The 23,426-nt window shown below is 40.4% G+C and overlaps 2 protein-coding genes across 3 annotated transcripts in view; both read left to right on the top strand.

Annotated features, from left to right (window-relative positions):
* Nucleotides 1–18,452, top strand: part of atp6v1ba (ATPase, H+ transporting, lysosomal, V1 subunit B, member a) — a 34,936-nt gene extending 16,484 nt beyond the window's left edge. Inside the window, exons 4-14 of the mRNA XM_023430587.2 lie at nt 1,615–1,708; nt 2,295–2,372; nt 2,703–2,842; nt 6,643–6,744; nt 8,172–8,269; nt 8,532–8,655; nt 12,508–12,658; nt 13,208–13,290; nt 13,561–13,665; nt 14,485–14,614; nt 17,328–18,452. Of these exons, the coding sequence (XP_023286355.1) occupies nt 1,615–1,708; nt 2,295–2,372; nt 2,703–2,842; nt 6,643–6,744; nt 8,172–8,269; nt 8,532–8,655; nt 12,508–12,658; nt 13,208–13,290; nt 13,561–13,665; nt 14,485–14,614; nt 17,328–17,470 (1,248 nt within the window). The 3' untranslated portion in view covers nt 17,471–18,452. The remainder of the gene's footprint in view (nt 1–1,614; nt 1,709–2,294; nt 2,373–2,702; nt 2,843–6,642; nt 6,745–8,171; nt 8,270–8,531; nt 8,656–12,507; nt 12,659–13,207; nt 13,291–13,560; nt 13,666–14,484; nt 14,615–17,327) is intronic.
* Nucleotides 18,453–19,180: 728 nt separating this feature from the next.
* shtn1 (shootin 1) overlaps nt 19,181–23,426 on the top strand; it is a 34,841-nt gene continuing 30,595 nt past the window's right edge. For both annotated transcript variants that reach the window (XM_087169681.1, XM_023430552.2), the window contains exons 1-3: nt 19,181–19,303; nt 20,909–20,961; nt 21,486–21,546. In XM_087169681.1, coding sequence (XP_087025807.1) covers nt 19,249–19,303; nt 20,909–20,961; nt 21,486–21,546 — 169 coding nt within the window. In that variant the 5' untranslated portion in view covers nt 19,181–19,248. The remainder of the gene's footprint in view (nt 19,304–20,908; nt 20,962–21,485; nt 21,547–23,426) is intronic.

The following is a 23,426-nucleotide window of genomic DNA, read 5'->3' as shown; positions in this document are numbered from 1 at the left end:
AATTATGTTTTCATTAGTTTATATCAGCTGAAACTAAGAATGTTGTGTTGGCTTAGAATGAGCAGGTTCTCCTCCACAGAGCCCACCATGTAGCGCCGTCATGTTTCTACAGTAGCCCAGAATGGCGAAGCAAACATTGGATCTAGAGAGGACCTTTCACGTTTTCATATCACCTGAAGGCCACCGTAGGTTCTCCTACACGATTGAAAAGGGAGGGACGGCAGGAGGGGTGGAGGGAGGGGTATTCAGTTGGTTGCAATCGGCAACTTCAACATTAGATGTCACTAAATCCTCCACACTCGTCCTTTCAAAAGAAAATAAACATCCAGTCACTAAAATGTTAAATGATTCAGAACAATATCATGTTAGAATAACTGCATTAGTTTGAAGTTGAAAGGTGTTTTATGAATTATTAAAAACGAAGAGGTCAGATAGATACATGCAGCCCCAAAGAACAACCTCGATGCAACAAAAGCATGACTGCAACAACAACGATCACACCTGTAATTTCCAGTTAAGGCTAACTGCATGAACAAGGTTATCAAATATCCTCCACCACAGCTTTCTCAGTTTTGGCTTGGGTTGTGTCTAATGCAACATGGTTGCCTGAGCAAGTATGAAACCAGACTTCATAAAGGAGAGGCGAGTGAACAAACTGAACAGAGTCATACTACCAATGTCAGCAGGTTGAGTGATGCCTCAAAAAATGAGAACTGCAGTCATTATTTATTCAACCTTGTATTGAAAAACAGATGGATAAGAACGGGTGACTTGGCACAGGGAGTATCTGTGGAAACTGATCAGACAGTGTGAAGGACACTGCATGAAGTCGACCTCTGCATACACAGTCAAAGATATAAACCAGTGCTCACAAAATGCAGGATTACACTTTGCCAAAAAAGATGAAACATAACCTGATGAGTATGGGCAGCTCGTTTGGTAATATGAAACCAGAAAAATTTGGTCTGGATTGGATGAGGCCCAGCATGTTTTGTGTGGACCAAACCAGGGCCACCACAGTGACTGCACAGTACCAACCATTAGACGTGGAGGTGGAGTGAGCTTATATGAAGCTGCATGAGAGCAGAAGGTGGAGGGGAGATGACAGTTCGTTTACCCAAAGTGAAGTCATTGAAACGCTTTATGCCCACTGGCTTTTGGTCATCTATAACTTGTCCTCGATGACCTGCGTCAAATGTGAAATGGGTTCTCGTGACATCACTACTCCTGACTTTTCATGTAGCTCTATCATCAGATCAAAGTTTCTTTTTGATGCTTTGGTCTGTGACTAAATACCTTTTCTAACCAATGACAGTCCCATAATGTCCAGCTCTACTTTGTCTTTAATGCCAATTAGCAAAGATTAACATGCTAAACCAACATCGTAAATATGGTAAGCATTGTATCTTCTAAACATTAACATGCTAGTATTATCATTGTAAACATTTTAGCATGCTTATGTGAGCATTTAGCACCAGTGCAGTTTCACAGAGTGTCTTGTACTCTTTGTGGACACCTGGAACTCACCATGGTGTCTGGAGAAAAATTTAAAAAAAATCATAATTGCTTGTTGTGTGTGTGTGTGTGTGTGTGTGTGTGTGTGTGTGTGTTCAGGTGTTTGAGGGAACATCAGGCATTGATGCCAAGAAGACGGCCTGCGAGTTCACTGGTGATATCCTGCGGACCCCAGTGTCAGAGGACATGCTGGGTACGATGAGCTTCACACGGCAAATTGAATCTACATATAGTGATATAGTAATAATCCTCCACATAATTCTCTTCATTCTTTGCTTTTTAACACAAAGATGAACATTTTACATGTTGAATGCTGCATTTTCCTTCAATTTGCTCATTTTACTAATGTTTTGAATCTACTAAGTGAATGGTAAAAGCAACCCTGAATCAAACCTTTTATAAACCTTATCTCTGAATGTCTCAATCAGTGTGATTATCTCAGTACAGCACAAGGTTACATATATTTGAACAGCTGTATGAAGTAAACATGCTTTTGTTTTTGAAATATCATTAATCATGTCCATGAATTAATAATTACTTGCACTTGCTACTAGTAGACTCAACAAGAGCCACCAGGAGCACTCTCATCCATTTTAGAGTCTGACACAAAACAGAATAGATCAGATGTGGTTGGAAGTGTCATCTAATGAATCGTATTTTATTAGTATTTTTAGTAATTACCTTTGAATTCAACTTTCAGATAAACCAAATAGCTGCTCTTTATGACACAATAGACCTGATTCCTACTCGGCTCAAAGCAGAAAATCTTCTCTTTTCAGGGCGTGTGTTCAACGGCTCAGGAAAACCCATTGACCGTGGGCCCAGTGTTCTGGCTGAGGACTACTTGGATATTATGGGTATGACCTCAGTGACCTGTTTCCTCCTGTTAACACTCATTCATTGTTCATTTTTGAGGCTCTAGTTTAGAGTAAGGTGACTCATATAAAATCGATATCAAACCTATATGGCCTTGCTGACCTAACCCTAAAGTTTGGCCTTAAACGTTTACATTGAATGCATTCAGCCCATCACACCAACAAACATAGAGAGCTATTGTATTGAATCATTATTTTCTTGCTTCATTTTGTTGGAAGAGGTTTCCTGTTTCCTGTCTGATAAACATGGAGGTTGTCATTGTTTTTTTTTAGGGGGGTCTCTTAGAGAAATGGTGTGTCTGTGTTTTCCAGGTCAGCCCATCAATCCTCAGTGCCGTATCTACCCCGAGGAGATGATCCAGACCGGCATCTCCGCCATTGATGGCATGAACAGCATCGCTAGAGGACAGAAGATCCCAATTTTCTCAGCTGCTGGGCTGCCACACAATGAGGTGAGAACATCGGTTTATGTCAACGGACAGACAGACAAAAATCCACCTGATGCCTGGTTAAATCTGTAATTATTTATACAGTGATTATTTATTTGATTGGTAAATTCTTAGTTAAAGGTAAACACATCACAATGTGTTCACAAGTAAGGGAGTACTCATGCATATGAGGGAGCTGTGTGAAGTCTGATAAATGTCCTCAAGTGAAAATAACAAATTTGAAAACAAAATATAAAAGTCGAACACGCGTGACACATACTTCCAGGGCTACTTTGTTAAATTTTTGTATGGGGCGTTATTGAGCCATTTTACAACACCACACCCATGCACATGACCCACAAAACATACAGTATAATGTTTCACCACGTCTGATGCAGGTGCAGGCTTTTTGGAGTTTTTTGAGTACCTGTAGCCACTAAAAAATTTGACTCGTTTGTCCTAAGAGTAATAATAAACATGGCACTTTCCATAGGGTAGAACATGGTGCTTTGGGTTCTAATAATAATAATAATAATAATAATAATAAGAAGAAGAAGAATAAAAATAATAAATATAGCCCCAAGTGGCAGTTTGTGGGTTCTGATCCTTCTGCGTCCAACAAAAGGATATGAGGGTGGAAGTAACACATTAATTGATAAAATGAAAATGCATGTGAATTATAAAATAGATGTGAAATGAGCAATTGAAATTTATTTTTTGCAGTAAGCAGTTTTTGTTACTTCCCCCCCTATCAAAAAAAAAATAGACCCGACTACCCTGCAATTTTTCCCCCATTAACATTCAGTGATAAACTGATTGAAAAACACTGAACTCCTTCTGTTTCCTCTGTGCACCATGCACAGCTGGTCACTACACACATACAACATTATGGATTATTGAGAATAGATTGATGAGCAAAGTGGTAGCTTTAACACAGAAAGGGAAGGGGTCTCAGTCTTCTCTGATGCCACCCTACATGAAGTACACAAGAAGCATTTGGGATTGAATTTGTTGTGGAATCTATAAGATATAAGATGTTAAAGTTTTTAACTAGTAGATCAATATTATTCCTTTCTAAGTAACAGATTATTAGATATTCACCCCCATGTGCATGTATGGCATTCATCCAGCTCTGGCTTTTGCTACAGTGTGTGTTGTAACGATTGCCTTTGCAAGCGCACACAGCTTTGTTGTGGCTGAGTGGAAATCAAACCAACGAGATCAGGTCATACTTAAAGAAGGAGAGTGATCTGTTATTTCCAGCAGGATTGCAGCAGTCCGCTAGTTTAAGTAGGACAGCTCCTGGAATCATCTCAAGGCAAAAAAAAAAAAAAGAAATAAAATGAAATAAAAAATGGCCTCAAAGACAACTCCATTTTGTTTGGCGAAACAATTATTGATTGATTCAATCTACTGAACCACTCCAGCACAATTGAGGTTTCTTGAGTGACCATTGGCTGCTCTTGATACACTTCAGCTAAAAAAAAAAAAGATTCAGAAACCAATGTTGACCCTTGTATTCTTCTTTTATCTGCCACAGTTCTTTACACGCCAGTGCTCAGGGACAAAATTTAATGCTGTTACCTTCTCACAATGGAAAACCATTATCAGACAGTAACAAGAATGTTTTTCTTTGTGTTTTGTTCAGGAGATGTTTTAATATCCACTAAAACCTCATTTTTACACTGTTACTGACACAGCAAACAAGACAATGTGTCAATGTAACTGAGATTTTGATAGATTTTCTTTATTTTTATCTGCCATCATCAATTGTTTCCAAAATGCAAGTAGAAATTAAAGATGCGCAAAAAAAACATTGCAGTGGCTGTCACACTGGACCATGATCTTTTGGTAACACACATCATCAGTGACATCATCAAAAGAAATCGTGATTACCATAGAAACGGAAAGTCCAGAAAAATAAACGGACGAATCCCCTGTCGATGTTGAGATCGTCTCAAGATCCGCTTCATTGAAAAACCCTCACAGTCGACACCGCATCTCCTCTGGTCCTCGACAACACACCTGACCAGTCTGAGGTCTGGTCAGTGAGCGGATGTCGAGAAATTAAAATAGAGACGGACAGATTCCTCTGTTTATTAGTGGGATGTAGATGTTTTTCTCACTGTCACTCTAACCAGCTTTGTAATAGTACAACACTGCATTGGAAATATTTTACTATTGTTGTATTGTGGAGAATTCGAATCATGTCCTGGCTGAACAGAAGAATCAGAACACAACTATATTTTAGTAGTTTCTGATTTAAAATCTACAGATGTATAATGCATTCACTCGAGAAAAAAAAAAAAAACTGCTCTGTTTTGTGAATTAACATATTCATCTAAATTCTGAGATAATTATATCATTAATAATTATCATTATTGGTATATTAACAATTTCTTTTTTTCTTCAAGTGACTGCGTTACTCTGCGTAAAAATCTGTTCCATTTGGGTTTATTTTAAAACAGACTGTAGTGTTAACCAATGTTAGAGGTACAGTAGCTTAGGTAAGTATTCACAGAAAAGCATTATTTAGCTCCATCAGTGTGAGGAAGCCTGAAATCATTCAGCAAGCTCTAGAGAAATTAAAGAGAAAAGATGTCAGTAAATGAAGTGCTCCTGGATCATGTGACATCTGCGAGACAGAAAAAGACAGAATATGATGCATAATCTGTCTCAAATGAAGCTGAAGCTCACAGCTTTACTGATATGCTTCAGTGTCATCACTCTCATCATCTCCAGCTGTTTTCAGTCTAAGTGTATGCCAAGCACCAACAGCAGACACACAGAGTTAGCTGTTTGCGGTGAACATAGTCGAGTATTTAGCAGCTTAGAAGTAGGTATTTTTCACAGGAAGTGGAGGAGACCAAAACGGAGCCAAAAGGAGAGTGAATACACAAACACAGCTTTAAGTGTATGCTAATGTTATGTGGCTAATGTGACAATTGTAACAACTTATACAGTGTGATAATATGACAACAGTGTGCGTGATGACTTTAACTGATGTCATAGTGAAAACTTCAGCAAATCTGTCAGAGCATCTTTGATTAGTTCAGAGCATCAGCCTCAGACCTATCACCACTGTGACTTAATCATAACTGTCCCACGACAGAATCACAGTAATGATGACGACCACATGTTGTAAGCACATGTCACAGAGGTCAGGCATGTGCTGGTGTCCTCTGTGGGCCAGGTGTGTGGACTTGGGGGCACGGAGAGGTCAGGCCACATCAAGATAGCGGCATTATGCAAATGAAGTTCCTCTGTCACTCAGCAAACTTGATTGACTGTGGTTTGTTGTAAGAAATGCAGTAATGAATAAAGGACTAGATAAGTTCTCTGTATGAAGAATGAATTGATCCACTAATAATTATTGTCTGTAACGAGACCAAGAGAAATGATGTGTGTGATTGTGTGACACCAGTTGCAGGAGTTTCTTCCAGTTAGACTTTAATCATGTTTTATATCAATGTTTAAAACTGAAAAATAATGTGTGAAGAGTACGCAGGTGATGCCTGTTACTTCAGTGTGTTTGACACTGTTAGTATATCATATCTTACATTATTATCAGATTGTGAACATTAGTCTACAGCTCCAGGCTTTATGATTTCTGCCTCCTCATACAGTAACAGTTGATCACAGATCTCAGCTGAAGCTTTTAGTTTGAGTTATCTATGATCTCAGGTATTTACAAATGTGAAAACTAAACCTAATAACAAGGATGCTGATTGGATAAGCGGTCTCCCTTCAATAAAATGTTGTTGAACCTGTGTTGACCCAGAGAGGTCCTGACTGTCTAAAACTCTGTGTTTTCTTCCTCTCAGATTGCTGCTCAGATCTGTCGCCAGGCTGGCCTGGTGCAGAAATCCAAGGATGTGATGGACTATAGTGCTGAGAACTTTGCCATTGTCTTTGCAGCCATGGGGGTGAGCAGGCCGTGTTCAAACATTTATTTTATTCCCATCTGTCACCCTAATCCCCCTCTTAACCCTGATGTGACACCTTGTACCCTTTCTCCCACCCTGGTTTCTGTCTTTTATTCACCAGGTGATTTAACCTTTAATTCCCTCTTGTTATTTCTGCGCCTCTGAGCATATCCCCCGGCCATGTAGACAGGTTACTCATTCAAAAGCTCCTTTAACACTGTCAGCCCTGCAGTATCAAGTTCTCTCCTCCTCAGCTGCTCCGCCCGTCTGCTCTAATACCCCATTTGTGACATGCTGACCTCCAGCACACACACACACACACACACACACACACACACACACACACACACACACACACACAGGTTCACTTGATAAATGGTAACCCTTCCCTCTTCTACTTCTCCACTAGTTCACAGCCCTCTGTGGTCAGTCTAGTGGGAGAATAGGGAATTTATACAAGTCACCACATGGATATGAATATGTTTAAATGCCACAGTGTAACAGCAATGCATCTGTATAATGATAAAAAAAACATTAAAATATAAAACCCTCCACTGTTTTTAGATTTGGGCCGATAAGTCAAAATAACCTCCTTTTTCTAACCACTTCTCCTTGACCTCGATGGAAACATGACATGTAGGAAAGATGTGAAGGAGGATTCATAAGGACTAAGAGAAAAGAATCTGACTGCACTTACATTAGGATGTTTTTTTTTAAACTAACTTTATTTGTAACACATGGAGGATAAATCCTCGTTTCCTAACCACAAACACAAAAGAAACAGGATTGAAATGTTGAAATAAAATAACATGAAAGAAACATACAAATAGATGAAGTTGAGCCATTAAAATAATAATTAAATAGAGACTTCAGTATTAGATACTTTAGCTCATTTCATTCACTTTGAACCTTCATAAGAAAAAAAAAAAAAAAGACTTTTCCACCACAGCCTCTGTCTCAGCCTTAATCCTGAGAGTGAGTTTTAATCAGGTTTCTTTACTTTTAGTTTGACAATAACACTGGACAAGTTGGTCTCAAAGAAAACATGTCAATGTTTGTCTAATTTTAGTCAAGCAGGTAAAGCAGGAATGCTGAAGGTCAGACATGCACCTTGTTGGTCTCATGTCTGAATACTAAATACACTTTGACATAAAAGTCATAACAGACTAGGCTGCTGTGTGAAGCTAAAATGCCAACTGCGTAGATGAAATGATAAATATCAAGCAAAACACTCAACACGCAGCCAACAGAAATAGAGAGGCTTGTCTAATTCTGTGCATCACACAGTTTGAAGCTTCTGTTGTAACAGAGCAACATAAAGGTAATGTTACCTGTCTGATGCTCATGTTTTATATCCTGTCAGAATGGTTCAGGATCTTCTGGCCACACTCCCTCAGCATCACTGACTTGTATCATATATCCTTCAGGTCAACATGGAGACCGCTCGCTTCTTCAAGTCTGACTTTGAGGAGAACGGCTCTATGGACAACGTCTGCCTGTTCCTGAACCTGGCCAACGACCCCACGTAAGATTTACACTGAAATGAGCTCCGTATGTGAGAGCAGTGATCGTACCAGCTGCTCCACTACTGTGTGTGTTTTGTTTAGTAAATGACTGAAGTTTGTTCTGTCAGTGAGGGACGACAGAGAAGATGTGTTGTGTTTCCTAATGTCAAATGTGTGACCTGTATCTGGAATAAATGTTTGCTTTGACCAGTTGAATTCAGACTTCAGGTTATTATGTGTTCATTATAATAACTTCCGCTTTTTGCCTCTGTGACCAATCAGCATCGAGCGTATCATCACCCCGCGCTTGGCCCTGACTACAGCCGAGTACCTGGCCTACCAGTGTGAGAAGCACGTCCTGGTCATCCTGACTGACATGAGCTCGTACGCTGAGGCTCTGAGAGAGGTATGACCCTGCCTTCTCTGCCTCAGACCTGTTGGTTACATTCTTCACATTCTGCCACATCTTTCTAAGTTCTTGTTGGAAGAGGCTGAATGTGAAAGCAGTCTAGATGTTCTTTGGTTAATGCAGCTTCTGTTGAAAACTAAAAAAGGCACCCAGTGATGTAAGTAAAAACAATGATTTATTTTGTGTCCACTGAAAGATCCCAGTGATGTACTTTATCAAGGTCTGAGCCGGATCGTCTTCTCACTTCAACACTCATTATTTTAGATACTTGCAATCACTTTTGCCACAAAAAAAAAATTAATATATTTTCTTAATGTCAACAGATTCCATGAAAACATAAAAATCTAGGATGTGATATGAGATTCTCAGAGAACTAATGCTGTAAAATATCCCTCTAACCTGGTGTATTATTAACAATATTAATTTACATTAAGAATGGACCTGTAGCAGTTACATTAATGCACTTTTTGAAGTGCTTCTTTTAGTGCAGAGGGTGTGGTGGAGATGGCAAACAGATCTCAGAACTATTTACATCTTCAGTGTATTATCAACAGCAGGCAGCCACTTCACTGAAATGTTTGCGTGTTGGTGAAACATAGCGTGGTTCTAGTGTATTACTGAGGCTTTGGGAGCCATCATTTCCCATGGTAACTTGAACACAAACGCTTTCTCCAGTGTGGTTTGTTTTGCATGTATTTGCAGATTGAGTGTCTGTTGTGACGTCTCGTTAACTGCTGTAGAGATTTGCGGTGTTTCCACAGCACTTCTTCATTTTACACATGTGATATGTTTCTGTCCAGCTCCTTGCTGTCTTCGTAGTTTTTGAATCTGAAATGCAGCCACACATCTGCCTTCAGTGGAGCTACGTCTGCCAGGTTTTTATTTCTCACACAGCTTCACAGGAAAAGGCCGTAGACTGTAAAAGACATATATTAAAAGATAGATCTTGATTTTATCAATCAATATAAGATTATTCAAATGAAGATCAATTTGAATTTGAAAATTGTCAAACAGTAGTGTTTGTGGGATTGAATCAAAATAAACTACAGTGTATATGTTCATGGTAGGGCTGCACAATTAATGGAGGTATAATTGAAATCGCAATACGGCTAAATGCAATATCCAAATCTGTGTCACATTGTTGTGCATTATTAGCATTGTTAGTGTTGTGGTGCTACAGAGACGGCCCGGCCTACAAATCATATTTTCCAGATGTAAAGAACATGTTTGTTGGTATAGACCAACACAAATCATTTCATCATCTTTTTTTTTTTTTTTAAATTTCAGTAAAAATTAAATAGAAAAAAAAACAACCATTCCAACTGAAATCACATATATCTGCCATACTCACAACATGATTATTTATTATTTTTTGCATATCGTGCAGCCTTAGTTCATGGTAGTGAAGGAACATGTCAACCAATGCAACAGCATGTACATTGATATGTTTTTGGACAAGAATGGAGCTCTATGGCACAGAGGACTGAGCACTATTATTTCATCAATGTAATATAGTAACTTATAGTAGGAATCATTGCACAGACGGAATAATGAATTCCATTGTACATCAGCACATTGTGGAGGCAGATGTCCTGCAGTGAGTCAAGAAAGTGTAAGTGAACAGAAGCTGGCCTCTACAACAGGACAATGATCGGAAGCAGAAGCTTTTGTTGCACAGTCCCCTGATTTGAACATCACTGAAAATCTGTGAGTAGATCTGAAACAGGACGGCCTCAAATATCCAAGAACCTGAAGTGATCTGCAAGGAAACACTAGATCAAGAATAGAAAATCTCTTCTCTGGCTCTAAAAGCTGTTTGTTAGCTGCTGGGTTAGCCCAGCTGTTGTATACACATGGAGGTATGTCTGCTTTACTGTCGGTGTGAATTTAAAATACTGTACAGTTACGACGTGTGCAGTATATTCAGTAACATCTCACCATAGTATAGTCATCCTGGATCCTCCCTGAAGACTCCAGCAGCAGTTGAAACACCAGACTGTATGGCAGCGTGTCAACATGACACACCAGTGTAAATTCCCTGCAGCATTAGCACAAAGGTGATGGGCTCACTAAGGTCTTGTGCTCATTGCTGAAAGGGAGGATAATGTGTCCTTCATTCGTGTAGGAAATACCTTAATTTCATTATTGTCCGCTTGGCTTTAAAAGGAAATGGTCCCCCTCTCTGCCCCTCCACCTACTGCCCTCCTTTCTCCTCATGGCGAGGAGTAAGGCCCTCTCGACTCACTCCTTTGTGTCTCTGTACTGGCAGCACAATGTAGGTTTTTAAATGGTGCATGTGCGTTTCCCTTCTTGCATTCGCTGTCCATAACCTTGGCACATGCACGCTGCACCAATAGTCAGCTAAGACTCAGGCAGCTTGATGGGTATTTCACCACTTACAAAGAGCCAGGAGGACATTAACATTTAACTTCTGTTCCCATTCATGCACGTGAAGGTTTAGTTTTGCATTGAATCTACAGTTCACAAGTGTTTAGCCTGCCCATCAACCTTTGAATCCAGCGATGAATGAGATGCATTTTCTTTCTTGCTTGCTCTGAATTCACTTGACTTTGGGAACAAGGATTTACTTTTGGTCATTTTTGCAGAGGGCCTGAAAACAGAATGGCGACATTTCCAACCACCTGTTTGCCTCTTCTGAAACATACAGGAGGAGTTAGCATCACTTGACTCTCCAACAGTAAATGGTTCCAGGAGATTTTTTTTACACTTGTTTACAAGTGAAGAGTTTATATGAAAAAAGCACAGGAAGGTTAAATCTGACTTATTATCAAACATTAATATTTATTTCTGTGGACAGAGGATTTTAAAGCTGCTTATTTTTACAGACAGAACATAACTGGGTGAAATGTGAGAGGTGTCACTTGTAGTCGTCGACCTGTAGAGAACTGACCTTTGACTAAGCCCCAACACCTGTACTGTTAATGCAGTACACCTATGACATTATTCATTGTAGCACGGTACATACCCAGTTTATACTGACAGTGGCATTTTTACCACTTGAGGTCAATATTTATTTTTAAGCAGTGCTTCTTTGATTTCAGACAGAGGTAGAAAAGCAGGGTTTTAATCTGCAGCCATCCACTTTGCTGACTGAAACAACAGTCCCTGCTGAAGGGTCTTAATCAGCTGATCCATGTAAGAAACTCTCAAATAATGGTGCATCATTATTATCCTGTTACAGGGTAGAGCTAGTTTACCCCTTACAGCACAATAAAGACACATGTTCTGCTATTGTTTGTCATTTCAAAGTGTATGTCACTTTTACAAGACTAAAGGGTTTTAGGAAGAGCACTGACCGATGTCTCAGATAACAAGTTTGACTGGAGTTAGTGGAGTGTGAACTTTTCCACTATTATCAATGTTACCCTGAGCTCAGGACTGGCTAACAAGTTTTTCCTCAAAGAACAACCCCCAAATTCATTGTATACTGAGTGTCACTCTACGCTGTATTGGACATTAGTTGGGTCAGTTTTCAGCAGCAGTTCACCAGTGGAGAAGCCCTGACAGAGCCTCTGCACTCGACCTGTCCGACAGCAGACAGGCACAGTCAGTGACTCACCAGTGAACATCGTGGAGCATTCAGCAGCTGAAGAACCAGGTGTTTCCCTCATGAACTGGTGGAGACCAAACACAGAGCTAAAAGACAGGGAACACTGGACAAGCGTTACTTCAAATGAATGCTATTGTTGCTCTATGTCTGCTGGTTTTGTGTTCAGCTAACATGTGCTACAGTCATTGTATAAGGTGATAATTAAAGGTAAAATAAGGAAAATAGAGAAATAAAATAAAAATGTATGTCAACAACCTTGTATCCTTCCACCACTTTAGGTCTCTGCTGCCCGAGAAGAGGTGCCTGGCCGTCGAGGCTTTCCTGGCTACATGTACACTGATCTGGCCACCATCTACGAGCGTGCTGGCCGTGTGGAGGGCAGAAACGGCTCCATCACTCAGATCCCCATCCTCACCATGCCCAATGATGGTGAGAGCATTAGCAGAACTACAGCTTTCAGCACAGCCTTGTAGAGGACCTAGATATGATTTCTGTATAACACATGTATTTATGCATTCAAACAGTGTTGTGTGTGTGTGTCTGGACATCAGAGTAGTTGGACAAATTCTTCTTCTGTGTTCTATTTTCTGTCCTTAAATTTATAAATCTTTTGGCGAGTCATTGTAGACGGCGTCTGAAATGGACTGAGGAGACATTTTTGATGCCTCCAGTTACCATAGCAACAAGCATGAAGAGTCTGCTCCTATGTAGTTGAGCAGGAGTCCCCATCACAAGGAGGTGATTGTGTCGGCTTTGACTAAACACTGCTGCTCATCCAGCAGCTGTCAGCCTCTTGATTCACAGTGACAGTCTTTAAACTGCCTGAGTCTCTGTCCTGTGTGATGACACCTGCAGATCACTGAGTGATCTGCAGAACAGAACAGAGAACAGCGGCATTATATGTAGTGTTTCTATTAATGTTACTGCTGTAGTTAAATATAATGAAGTTGTGATTAAATAGGTGTTTGTGTCTAACAGACATCACCCATCCCATCCCTGATCTGACTGGATACATCACAGAGGGTCAGGTCTACGTTGACAGACAGCTACACAACAGACAGGTATTCATCAGTCCTTCATCACACTCGGGGGCTCAGAACGGTGGTTTTTTTTGGGTCAGATGGTCCCATGGTTAGTTTGGACTCAAAATGCTGCATGCTGTACCAGTCACTTTGTGTGTTTTCTTTATAATTACTGTTCATGGAACTGTCTGACATCAGTGGCTAAAAGCTAAGACGTTAACCACATTGATCAATTCACATTATTCATCCTCTGTAGTTAAAACAATAAAATGGTGATTAAGTTCACATTTTGCATTTACTTTTGTTCAGATCTACCCACCCATCAACGTGTTGCCCTCACTGTCTCGTCTGATGAAGTCGGCCATCGGCGAGGGGATGACCAGGAAGGACCACGCTGATGTCTCCAACCAGCTGGTAACAGATCTCATCTACTGCACTTTCTTTTCTCCAATAAGCTCAGTTCTTCATTCTTTTCTGTAAACAGTGAAGGGGATGAGAGAAATCAGATTCTCCAGGAGAACACAGATCTCTCTGCCATGTGTACGAGTCACCAGGTTTCAAATCAGTGCACATGACTCAAACAGGAAGGAAGTGGAGTGGAATGGCTGAATGAAGGGAGAGAAGCCAAGTAGAGTACAACTTCAGAAAGGAGTGGCATGTAGGAAAAGAGAAGTGATGAAGCCCAGACAAAGAGGTGGGAAGGTCGATTCTTCCAGGAGGAAGAGGGAAGCATTCTTTATACTACAATTTTATTTGGATGGATGTTTTTGCATACGATTGGCTATTGTACATTTTTTCTGTCTCATACTTTACTGCAAGTGTTGCTGGAGTTTTGAACTCAGTGGATGAAGGAAGACATTATTACGTGGAGCAGTGCTTCCTCATGTTTAAAATAAGTCCATCCACGGTCCGACTAAAACTGAAACTAACTCAAAGGCCTGTAGAACTTGAACATTTGAGTATTTATTCAATTCAGACACTTGGTGCTGTGGAGAGGATCCCTGCTCTGACATGGACAAACAGCAGCATCTTCTTCACCACACAGTTAGAAACAGTGAGCCATGCCTCCAGAACATGTCGGGGGTAGAGGAGAAACCTGGTGACTGATCAGTGGCAGGTGTACGTGTGTTTATAGTAATAATGCGTTAATGAGGGTAGTTTATGCAGAGAGCAGATTTAACCATATTATGCACTGTCATCAATGGTGTCTTCATTGCCTCTCCTTGTGTCCAGTATGCCTGTTACGCCATTGGTAAGGACGTCCAGGCCATGAAGGCTGTGGTGGGAGAGGAGGCCCTCACCTCTGATGATCTGCTCTACCTCGAGTTCCTGCAGAAGTTTGAGAAGAACTTCATCGCTCAAGGTAAGAAGATGTAAAGTGTTGGTGGAGTGTGTCACTGCAACCACAGTTCATGTAATATATTTCTTTCATCTGCCTCCTCACAAACGCAGCCATTACTTCTTGTTGTTATCAGCCGAATAATTGGTTGACAAAAAATTACTTGCCAACTAGTTTTATAACTGATTAATTATTTATGTCATTTATCATGGCACAACAAAAAAAAAAATAGCATACAGATTGATTAATAATAAAAGTAAATTGTTAGGTATTGTAACTGGATCCCTACATGCACCTGTATGTTTGCACACGTTTTGGACTTGCTTCCTGTTCTGTTGCAAATGCAGTAGAAATGAGATGATAATATTTGGACAATGATGATGTGAAATAAAACAACAGTTGTGACATGCATCAGGTTATTGAATATTTTTGCTCCATTACAGGGTATTGCTTTGAAAAATGGTGGTTGAAGTGGCAATTACATTATATTTCTAGGTTTATGTTTGTCCTTGGAAACTATTGATCTGTGTAGGTTTCTTCTTTTAGCTGAGGCGCACCTCACCACAGACGGTTTCTTCTTCTAGGTGAAATGAACATACAGTCGTACTTTCTCATTCCTCAGGAGAATATTCATTACAGCAACACAATGTGGGGAAAGAGAGAGAGAAATATTTTTAAACTTAAATTAAGAAATTAATATCACAAGATATATCACAAAACTTGATCGGGTTTAATTTATGACACTGCAACATTTTGAAACTTTTGCAGGGTTTTTACTAAAACAGATAAAACTATGTCCAGCAGCTAAATACAGACGAGGTTGGAGTCACACCAACACCTCTGAACCTCACTGATGACAATGTTGTACCTCATTTGTTTCATCTCTTCACAAGCAGAAATGTGACAGGAACAGTTTGTGGTTTTGGGTGAGGATTATGTGCTGGAACTATTTCTCGTTCAGAGCTGGGCCAGCTGTTTCCCTATTCTAGCAGTCTGTAGACAAGGCTGCTTTATTTGTGTAGTAGCACAGGCAGTTCACTGTGCTTTACATGAAGAAAAAGAAGCTATAGAGTGGAACATGAAACACAATTAAAAGCCAAATAAAGTCCAAACAGAATAACACAAGAATAAAAAAATCTGACACTGAAATGAATAAAATACAACTAGACCAGAGTAACAGTTAAAGTGCACCTAAGCCAGGCTAACTATATCTTGAAGAATTTGGATTGGCTGATTCAGTCATGCAGTAAAGCATGCAGCAGTAAAGTACCAGTATCAGTGAGCATCACTTTGATACTTCCACTAAGGGGTACCTGAAGTGACTCAGATAAGGTGATTAAAACTAGTTTGTGCCTACTGTCTAATGTGCCCGTCATGTGTTTGGGAGCTTCCTGTTTCCTCATTAGGTCGTAGATGTGTAGATGCATCATTACAAGCCCAGACTGGTCACATGACCAAGAGAAAAGAAGAGAAACCTCAAACTACAGGCTTGATCAAGAATTGATGACATCACGTCACAAACAGTTGAGGAACTATTATAGTCACAGTGAGAGAGACAGGAAAGTTGTGGGGAGAGAAAGTGGATGACACGCAGGAAAGGGCCACAGGCTGGACTCGATCCTGGGTCGCTGCAGTAAGGACTCGGGGTCTACCAGGTGAGCCACCGCGGCGCTCCCGTGGTTTGGTCTGTATGCCTTGACGCTGGCGACCATGTTTTCAGGTTGTTGTCCATCTCATCCTTGTGAACATGATATCTCAATAACGCCACGTGGGAAGTTTTTCCAATTAGGTACAGAAATTAGCTTGGACTCAAAAACACATTTTTGACCAAAACTCAAGAATTAATTCAGTAATTATGACATGACGTAACACAAATTTCTAACAGGATTAAATGAAGAAGTGATGACATTTTTTATCCAAATGGTGAAAGGTCAACTTCACTGTGACATCATAATGTTCTGCAGAAACACTTATGATAAATGGACTTGCACTTATATAGCACTTTTCTAGTCTTGCTGACCACTCAAAGCGCTTTACAATACTTCTCACATTCCCCCATTCACTCACACATTCATACATCACACTCATACACTGATGGAACAGCCAACAGGGCAAAGTGGGGTTCAGTATCTTGCCCAAGGACACTTCGACATGTTGCCTGGAGGAGCCGTGGATCGAACCACTGACCCTCTTGTTAGTGGAGGACCCACTCTACCTCCTGAGTCACAGCTGCCCCAGACCCCGACTTAGCTCATTATTCAATGCTGTAGCTCAGGAAGGATAGACTGTGACCACCAAACAACCACGAGGAGGTGACTCTAGTTGTCTTGACACTGACTCTCAGTCCAGTTCTGGACGCATCTCAAAGATAATTAAAGCAAAGATGCACCTAACTACAATTTGTGACAATGTGTCACAGCAAAGGGTTTGGATTGTTGTTGTAAATGGTTTTTGTGAGAGATTTCAGATTGATTCTCAGATAGTGGGGCAGAAGGTAAGGTGGATCTGAAGAGTTTCTGAAGCTCCTGTATTGTCTTCAGGAGGTGGAGACCAAAACAGAGCTACAAGTAGAGTAACTGTTGAATTTATATTCATCAGATGGACACAAATATGACAACAACAACAAAAAAAAAAACACGTTGTATTGACGTACAGCGGAGACTGTTTGTGAGACAGCCACAGTGGATGTTATGTCTGGATGTTAACCAGCAGCGTTGTGGCCTCTGTGTCTTCTCAGGCCCCTACGACAACAGGACGGTATATGAGACCCTGGACATCGGCTGGCAGCTGCTGAGAATCTTCCCCAAGGAGATGCTGAAGAGGATTCCTCAGAGCACGCTGGCCGAGTTTTACCCCAGGGAGTCTGCCGTCCGTCACTAAGGCACACCAAGGGATGTTCTTGTTCTAGCTCCACACACCATCCTACCCACCTTCCTCCTCCCCCTTTATTCCCTTCTTTCATCTCATTTTGCAGCCCTTCACTTCCTGGTGCTCAGAGCCTGATGGTGTTGAACCAGTACCCATCTCAAACTTCATCTTCTCTCTCTCCACTGGTCTTTTTACCTCCACTTCTTCTCTTTCCTGTGAATCAACTCACCCCAACGCCATCCCCCACTTCTTCCCTTTCCTGAACGAGAACAGGGCAATAACCCCCCTCTATAGATGTACTGTAGTGTATCTGTGTCCAGAAGTTGTGTATGGGAAGTGTCTATGGATTTAATATCTACCCTTGATCAAAAAAACATGAACATATCCTTAAAATGATAGATCAGTCTCTATTTATTGGGATGTTACTGCTGAATATCCCCTTATTATTTTATTTTTTTTTTTATTTTATTTTTTTTTTTACAATAAATGATATGTAATATCCACCCCCACTGAAAAGGGAGGTTTCCATCAGAAGAAAGATGTTTCTATATGGATGTTGACAAAATAATAAATGCCCTAAAATCCTGTCAGTACATGACAGTGATTTTACAGTCTGGGATTTCTCTTACTTTGTCCACTTCCTGTTTATTGTTTCATAAAGAAAACTGCTGTATTTTGTGGCGTCAGGTTTGCTGTTAATTAAATCAGATAGACTCTGGCCACAGGCAGCGTTCACATGTTTGTCTATTGCCTCCAGTACTTTGACTCTTTCTTCCCTCTTGCTTCCTCTACCTTGCTCTTGAGAGAATACAGTGGATGTTAAGATTATTCGTGTTAAATTGTTTGATTTGTATTTAGTTGTGATTTGTATTATAAAAAAGAGGATACAAAAGTATGCTAAACATTCCCGTCTGTCTGCAGAAACTAATTCTTTGTTGTGCAACCATAATGGTTTTGTGAGTTTGTGTCCATGAATAAATTAAATTATGAGAAATTGCATGTTGTGTTTTTTCATACAGTTTCACCCTCCTCTGACCTGACACTGCTTTGTTTTAGCTTCATTTGCTAATAATGTCAATGTAGATCAAATAATGTGTTGGACTCTCTCTCCAGTGGGAATTAAGTGAAATTTCCCTGGAGGGAAAGTTGACCCTGGAAATAGTATGACAAAATAATCTTATAGTCTTATAGAATTTGCTTAGTCATCATCATGATCAGGTGACCTCAGTATGACAACTGAGCAAACTTCATAAGATTAGATTAGACAAAATAAGATCTACCTTTATTGATCCCTGGAGAGGAAATAAAAATTTGAAACCGCAGCATAAGGGGAAATGTAATAAGAAACAAAATAAGAATAGAAACAGAATCTAAAATAAATGAGACAAAATGGCACTATATACAAAATAAAAATAAATAATGAAGTGGTTGTTTAGTTTAAGTGCATATGCTGATGAAGACCGTCAGATATGACTGAAAGAACAATAGGCACAAGATAAACATTGTTTTATGTCTTTTTCATTTTTTTATATTTATTACAACAAAACAGCTGCAGTGACCTCAGCACCACAGGCACCGCCTCCAATCCAATATTTCATTTATTACCAATTACTGTCTGCTACATTAAAATCTTTAAAAAAAAACACACACACATAGATTTTTCTGAATCAAAATACCGTCACTACAGCTGTAATATTCCTGACAGTCTCTAACATTTTATTTGGACGGTTCTGTGTTGTAGTTTGCGGAGGGTCACTTCCTGTTGGACTTTAGTCTCAGAGTTTCTCGTCATGGCTGCCGAAGGTCTGGAAGAGATGAATGTCATTACATACCTGTCGGACCAAGGTGAGTGTTTTACGTCTAAAAATGAACGTGCTGCTGCTGGTTTTTGCTGTTTAACGTCATAAAGCTCCGATGTTACGTCCAATCCTGTCGACCTGAGGGAAACCCGCGCGACAGCTAACAATACAGATATTTAAAATGCAATAAAACTTTATTTGATTATTGATCAGTTGTAAAGACTGATCAGTCTTCATCTCAGCAACAGATCACCGCTGCTCTGCTGGACGATACTGGGTCCATGTGTTAGACCAGCTTCCTGGTCCAGTGAGCAGAACTGACCGAGCACAGGTGTGTCACTCAGCAGAGTTCAGTCTTTCACAGGTGTTCAGGGGTGTTTGTTTTCATGTACAGTCCAGGTATAGCCCAGGTAGAACAGGTACAGTCCAGGGGCAGTATAGTCTGGGTAGGACAGGTACAGTCCAGGGACAGTATAGTCCAGGTAGGACAGGTACAGTCCAGGCACAGAGGGAGGACTACACCTTACTTCGTACACCTAGAGCTGGGTGTAACTGCTCCTGGGCCCAGGACATCTCCAGGGTTTCTCTGCTGAAGGATTACATGGCAACAACACAGAGTGACTTAAATGAATGAGTGAGTTAATAACATGTCACATGGCAGTGGCAGGGTACAGCCTGTATAATGACACACTTCCGAAAGCTCCATGACATGAGAGATATCACTGTACAGCCGTAAGACTGAAGAGACTGACACTGAGTAGTTCCTCAGTTCTTCATGTCATGAATCCACCAGATATGTTGAAACATTCCTCTGAGGCTCTGCTCTAAGTTATAGGGGACAAACCTTTTATTGGCACTACCTGAAACAATTGGGAAATGTTAAGTCTACTTTTAATGAGCTCCAGTGTGCTGTACACAAACTCTCACACATTCAGTTTGTGCTGGTGGAGTCTTCCCGATTTAGTTGTTTTTGCTCATAATATGCACCTTGCTTAAATCAGTCAAATTCAGCAGACTAAACTAACTGTAACTGTGATCAAAAAGATTTGTTTCAGTTATATTTACTGTAATGTGGCTGCACAGGGGAGATCTTTTCATCTGTCTGAGGGTGTGCTCTCTAACAACAGTACTGTATGTGACAGACTGTTCCTTTAGCTGGATTCAGAGCTGACCTCACTAAACCCTGAAAGTCACCATGAGCAGGTGACATGCAGTTACAGATTAACGCAGGTTGTTCCATTGAGAAAAGCTAGCAGCACACAGCAGCGTGTGTTTGTGTTGGAGGGTAAAAACATCTGTTTGACTTCTGAGACTTACAGATGTTGACCCCCAGTTTTCGGCTGTTAGCTGTAACACAGTTGGCAGTGAGCAGCCAGATTATCTGTTAATACTAATGTATAATAGAAGGCAGCTCTGCAGTTCCTCTTAGCACTGCAGTAACACCCAAGGCAAACATTTGGGCAGTATGAGTGTTACTGTACCGGAAACTCTGGGCCAGACACTGGACACAGGGAGTCACTGGATGAGATGTTATCACATGCTGGACAAGTTTTCACTTGTCAGCTTTTTTTAAACAGGAAGATGTGAGTGGTGTTGCTGTGATGTGATTAACTGATGGAGATGACTTACTGGCATCCTCTGCTCCCCACAGCCCTGCAGGAGTATGAGAGTCTGCAGAGGAGGCATGAGACCGCAGCCATGGAGGTAAGTGTCACTGTGGGTCAGGGCTGGTCTGGTTCCACATATGAAGGATGTTGTATGGTTAAGTTACTGTTTCAATAACAGTAACAGTAGTAGTGGTAGCTGTACTAACAGTAGCAGTTGTCAACAGTTGATTAATTGTAATTAATGGTAACAACAGAGAAACAATGGCAGAGTCAATGTGTGTCAATGGAGACAGATGACAGAGTGTGTGGGGACTGTCAGAAGCTGTGCTGATACACAAACAGGTGGTTTGAGAGAAATCTTTCTACAGAACAAAGGTGTTGTTCTTGTTCTCACACATAGATAAATGTATGTAAGATAAATGTGGAAATTAACTTTTTAAAAATGCATTTCAAGTCGTACACAGGATTCTAGATTTCTGGTTATTTGGTATAAATGAATATGGAAACCTCAGGGTCACAGTGCTTTGTGTAATGTATTTTTGGACACATTTGGTCAGATGAAATCAGCTGCTGTTCCAGGCAGATTAAAGCAGCAGTGTCTCTGTGTGTCTCCGACATCAGTGCAGGAGGCTAGAGGAGGAGAGAGACCAGGCCATCAAGCAGCTCAGTGAGATCCAGCAAGGTGAGTTCACCTCTCCGGATCCAGGAAGTGAGATTAAGAGTCAGATGTTTTCATTCTACAAACAAGCTTTAACTCATCGATGTATTGATAAAATGTGTGTGTGAGTGAGTTTGTCCCAGTGGACAAAAGCAGCTCTGAAATCATTCTCTATAGATTTACACTGGAAACAGCTCATACTGATCACAGCTACAGATCATTCCTGTACAAATGCTGTTTGGATAATTAGCTTATAGTAACCAAGTGGTTAATTAGTACTTACAATGTTCATTTGGGTCTTTTCATAATTAACAAAATGTGGGAAAATAATTTAAACTGTCTCCATCTCTAGTTTTACATTCTCAGACTTTAAACATGAGCTGAATGAATGAACTGCTGAACGTTCACTAAACTATTAAATGAATTTTAAAAGAAACAGAGCTAGCATATTAACAGACTTCCAAGCATGCATTGCTCATGCATTGAGAGAACCCTCCAGAGACTCTGTTTTGTGGTTTGAATATGTAAACTTAATGTCTAACAATGTTAAATTGAGTTGTTCATGATAATGAAAACAATACAAACCCTGATGAGCTGAGTCTGAGCCTGAACACAGCAGCAGCCTCACATCTCGTCCTCACTGACTCTGACTCTGGTCGAAAAAGGCTTCAGCAGCTCAATCTGTCACTGCTACATATCAGATGAGGAAGTTTAAACAAATGTGTGGAACAACTGTTCCTGTGACTGATCAGGTGACTCAACTTCACAGCTTCAGTTCAGTTAAATTAACTCACATAGTCAAAACTGATCGAATGACACTGAACTTACCTCAGTTCAGTTGGCAGCAGAGGAAACTTCTGTTTCTGAGCTGAACCAAAATAGAATTCCTCACAGTGAACACCAGACGTCTCTGTGTGACAGGTGTGACGTCTAAAGTCAAACCTGAGATGACAGAGTGAATGTAGCTCATTTTACACAGAGCAGTGACCTTAGATTAATGTTCTTTTAAAATAAAACATAAAGACCACACACACATACACACACACACACACGCACGCACGCACACACACACACACACACACACACACACACATAAATTATTAATAGTATTATTTTCCATTCAATACGAGACCTAATACATTTTTTTATCTAAAAATAATTCTGATCAAATGAGACACACATGAACTTGAATCAGGTCAGTGAGGGACTTTTGTAATATCACATTACAATATTTAATACATGCCGTGTTTTATCTTATCAACCTTTGACGTCAGTATATGTAATATTGCTAAGACATTTGGAAACATACAGTTAATTCTTAAGATGTATAAGATGCAACACATCTGCCTCCCATTACCTCCCAGATTTAATGTGTGACAACATAAAGACTGGTGAGAGAACATGTGTCCTTTTGTGACGTATGTGGTTGTGAAAATGATCACAGCTGTAGAAACACATGAACCGGGACACAGATAATGACGCTGTCATTGCTGCAGCTTTCACCAGAAATCTGTTTCCCAACACCACAAATATGTTTCAAATGTTTTAGCCCACCATTCAATTTTCCAAACGACTTTCTTTACAGGTTGAATGCTTTGCTATGACCACTTTAGTTAAGACAGAATTTGAAATAGGGCAACACATGTCAAAAGATGGAGCAAATAGTTTGTCTTTGTGACGCTGACAGTTGTGTGGATTTTCATCTGAATAAATCTGGCCCGTACTTGTGTATTCAGTGATTCTCCAGCCAAAACACATATTGTGTTTGACTTCCGTGTTAATAGAGGCTGCCTCACTGTGCCAAGCAGCTGCATATTAGGACCTATTACGTGATTTCATAGCTCTTAGAAAATTGCTCCTATTCACAACGAAACGGTTGGGGATGGGGCGACAGGGTTGGTGGT

The sequence above is a fragment of the Seriola lalandi genome, unplaced genomic scaffold, assembly GCF_002814215.2.
Source record: "Seriola lalandi dorsalis isolate HSWRI2012SDOR001 ecotype SW California unplaced genomic scaffold, Sedor1 jcf7180002054907, whole genome shotgun sequence".
NCBI classification, from domain to species: Eukaryota; Metazoa; Chordata; class Actinopteri; order Carangiformes; family Carangidae; genus Seriola; species Seriola lalandi.
This window is presented reverse-complemented; position numbering and strand designations above follow the sequence as displayed.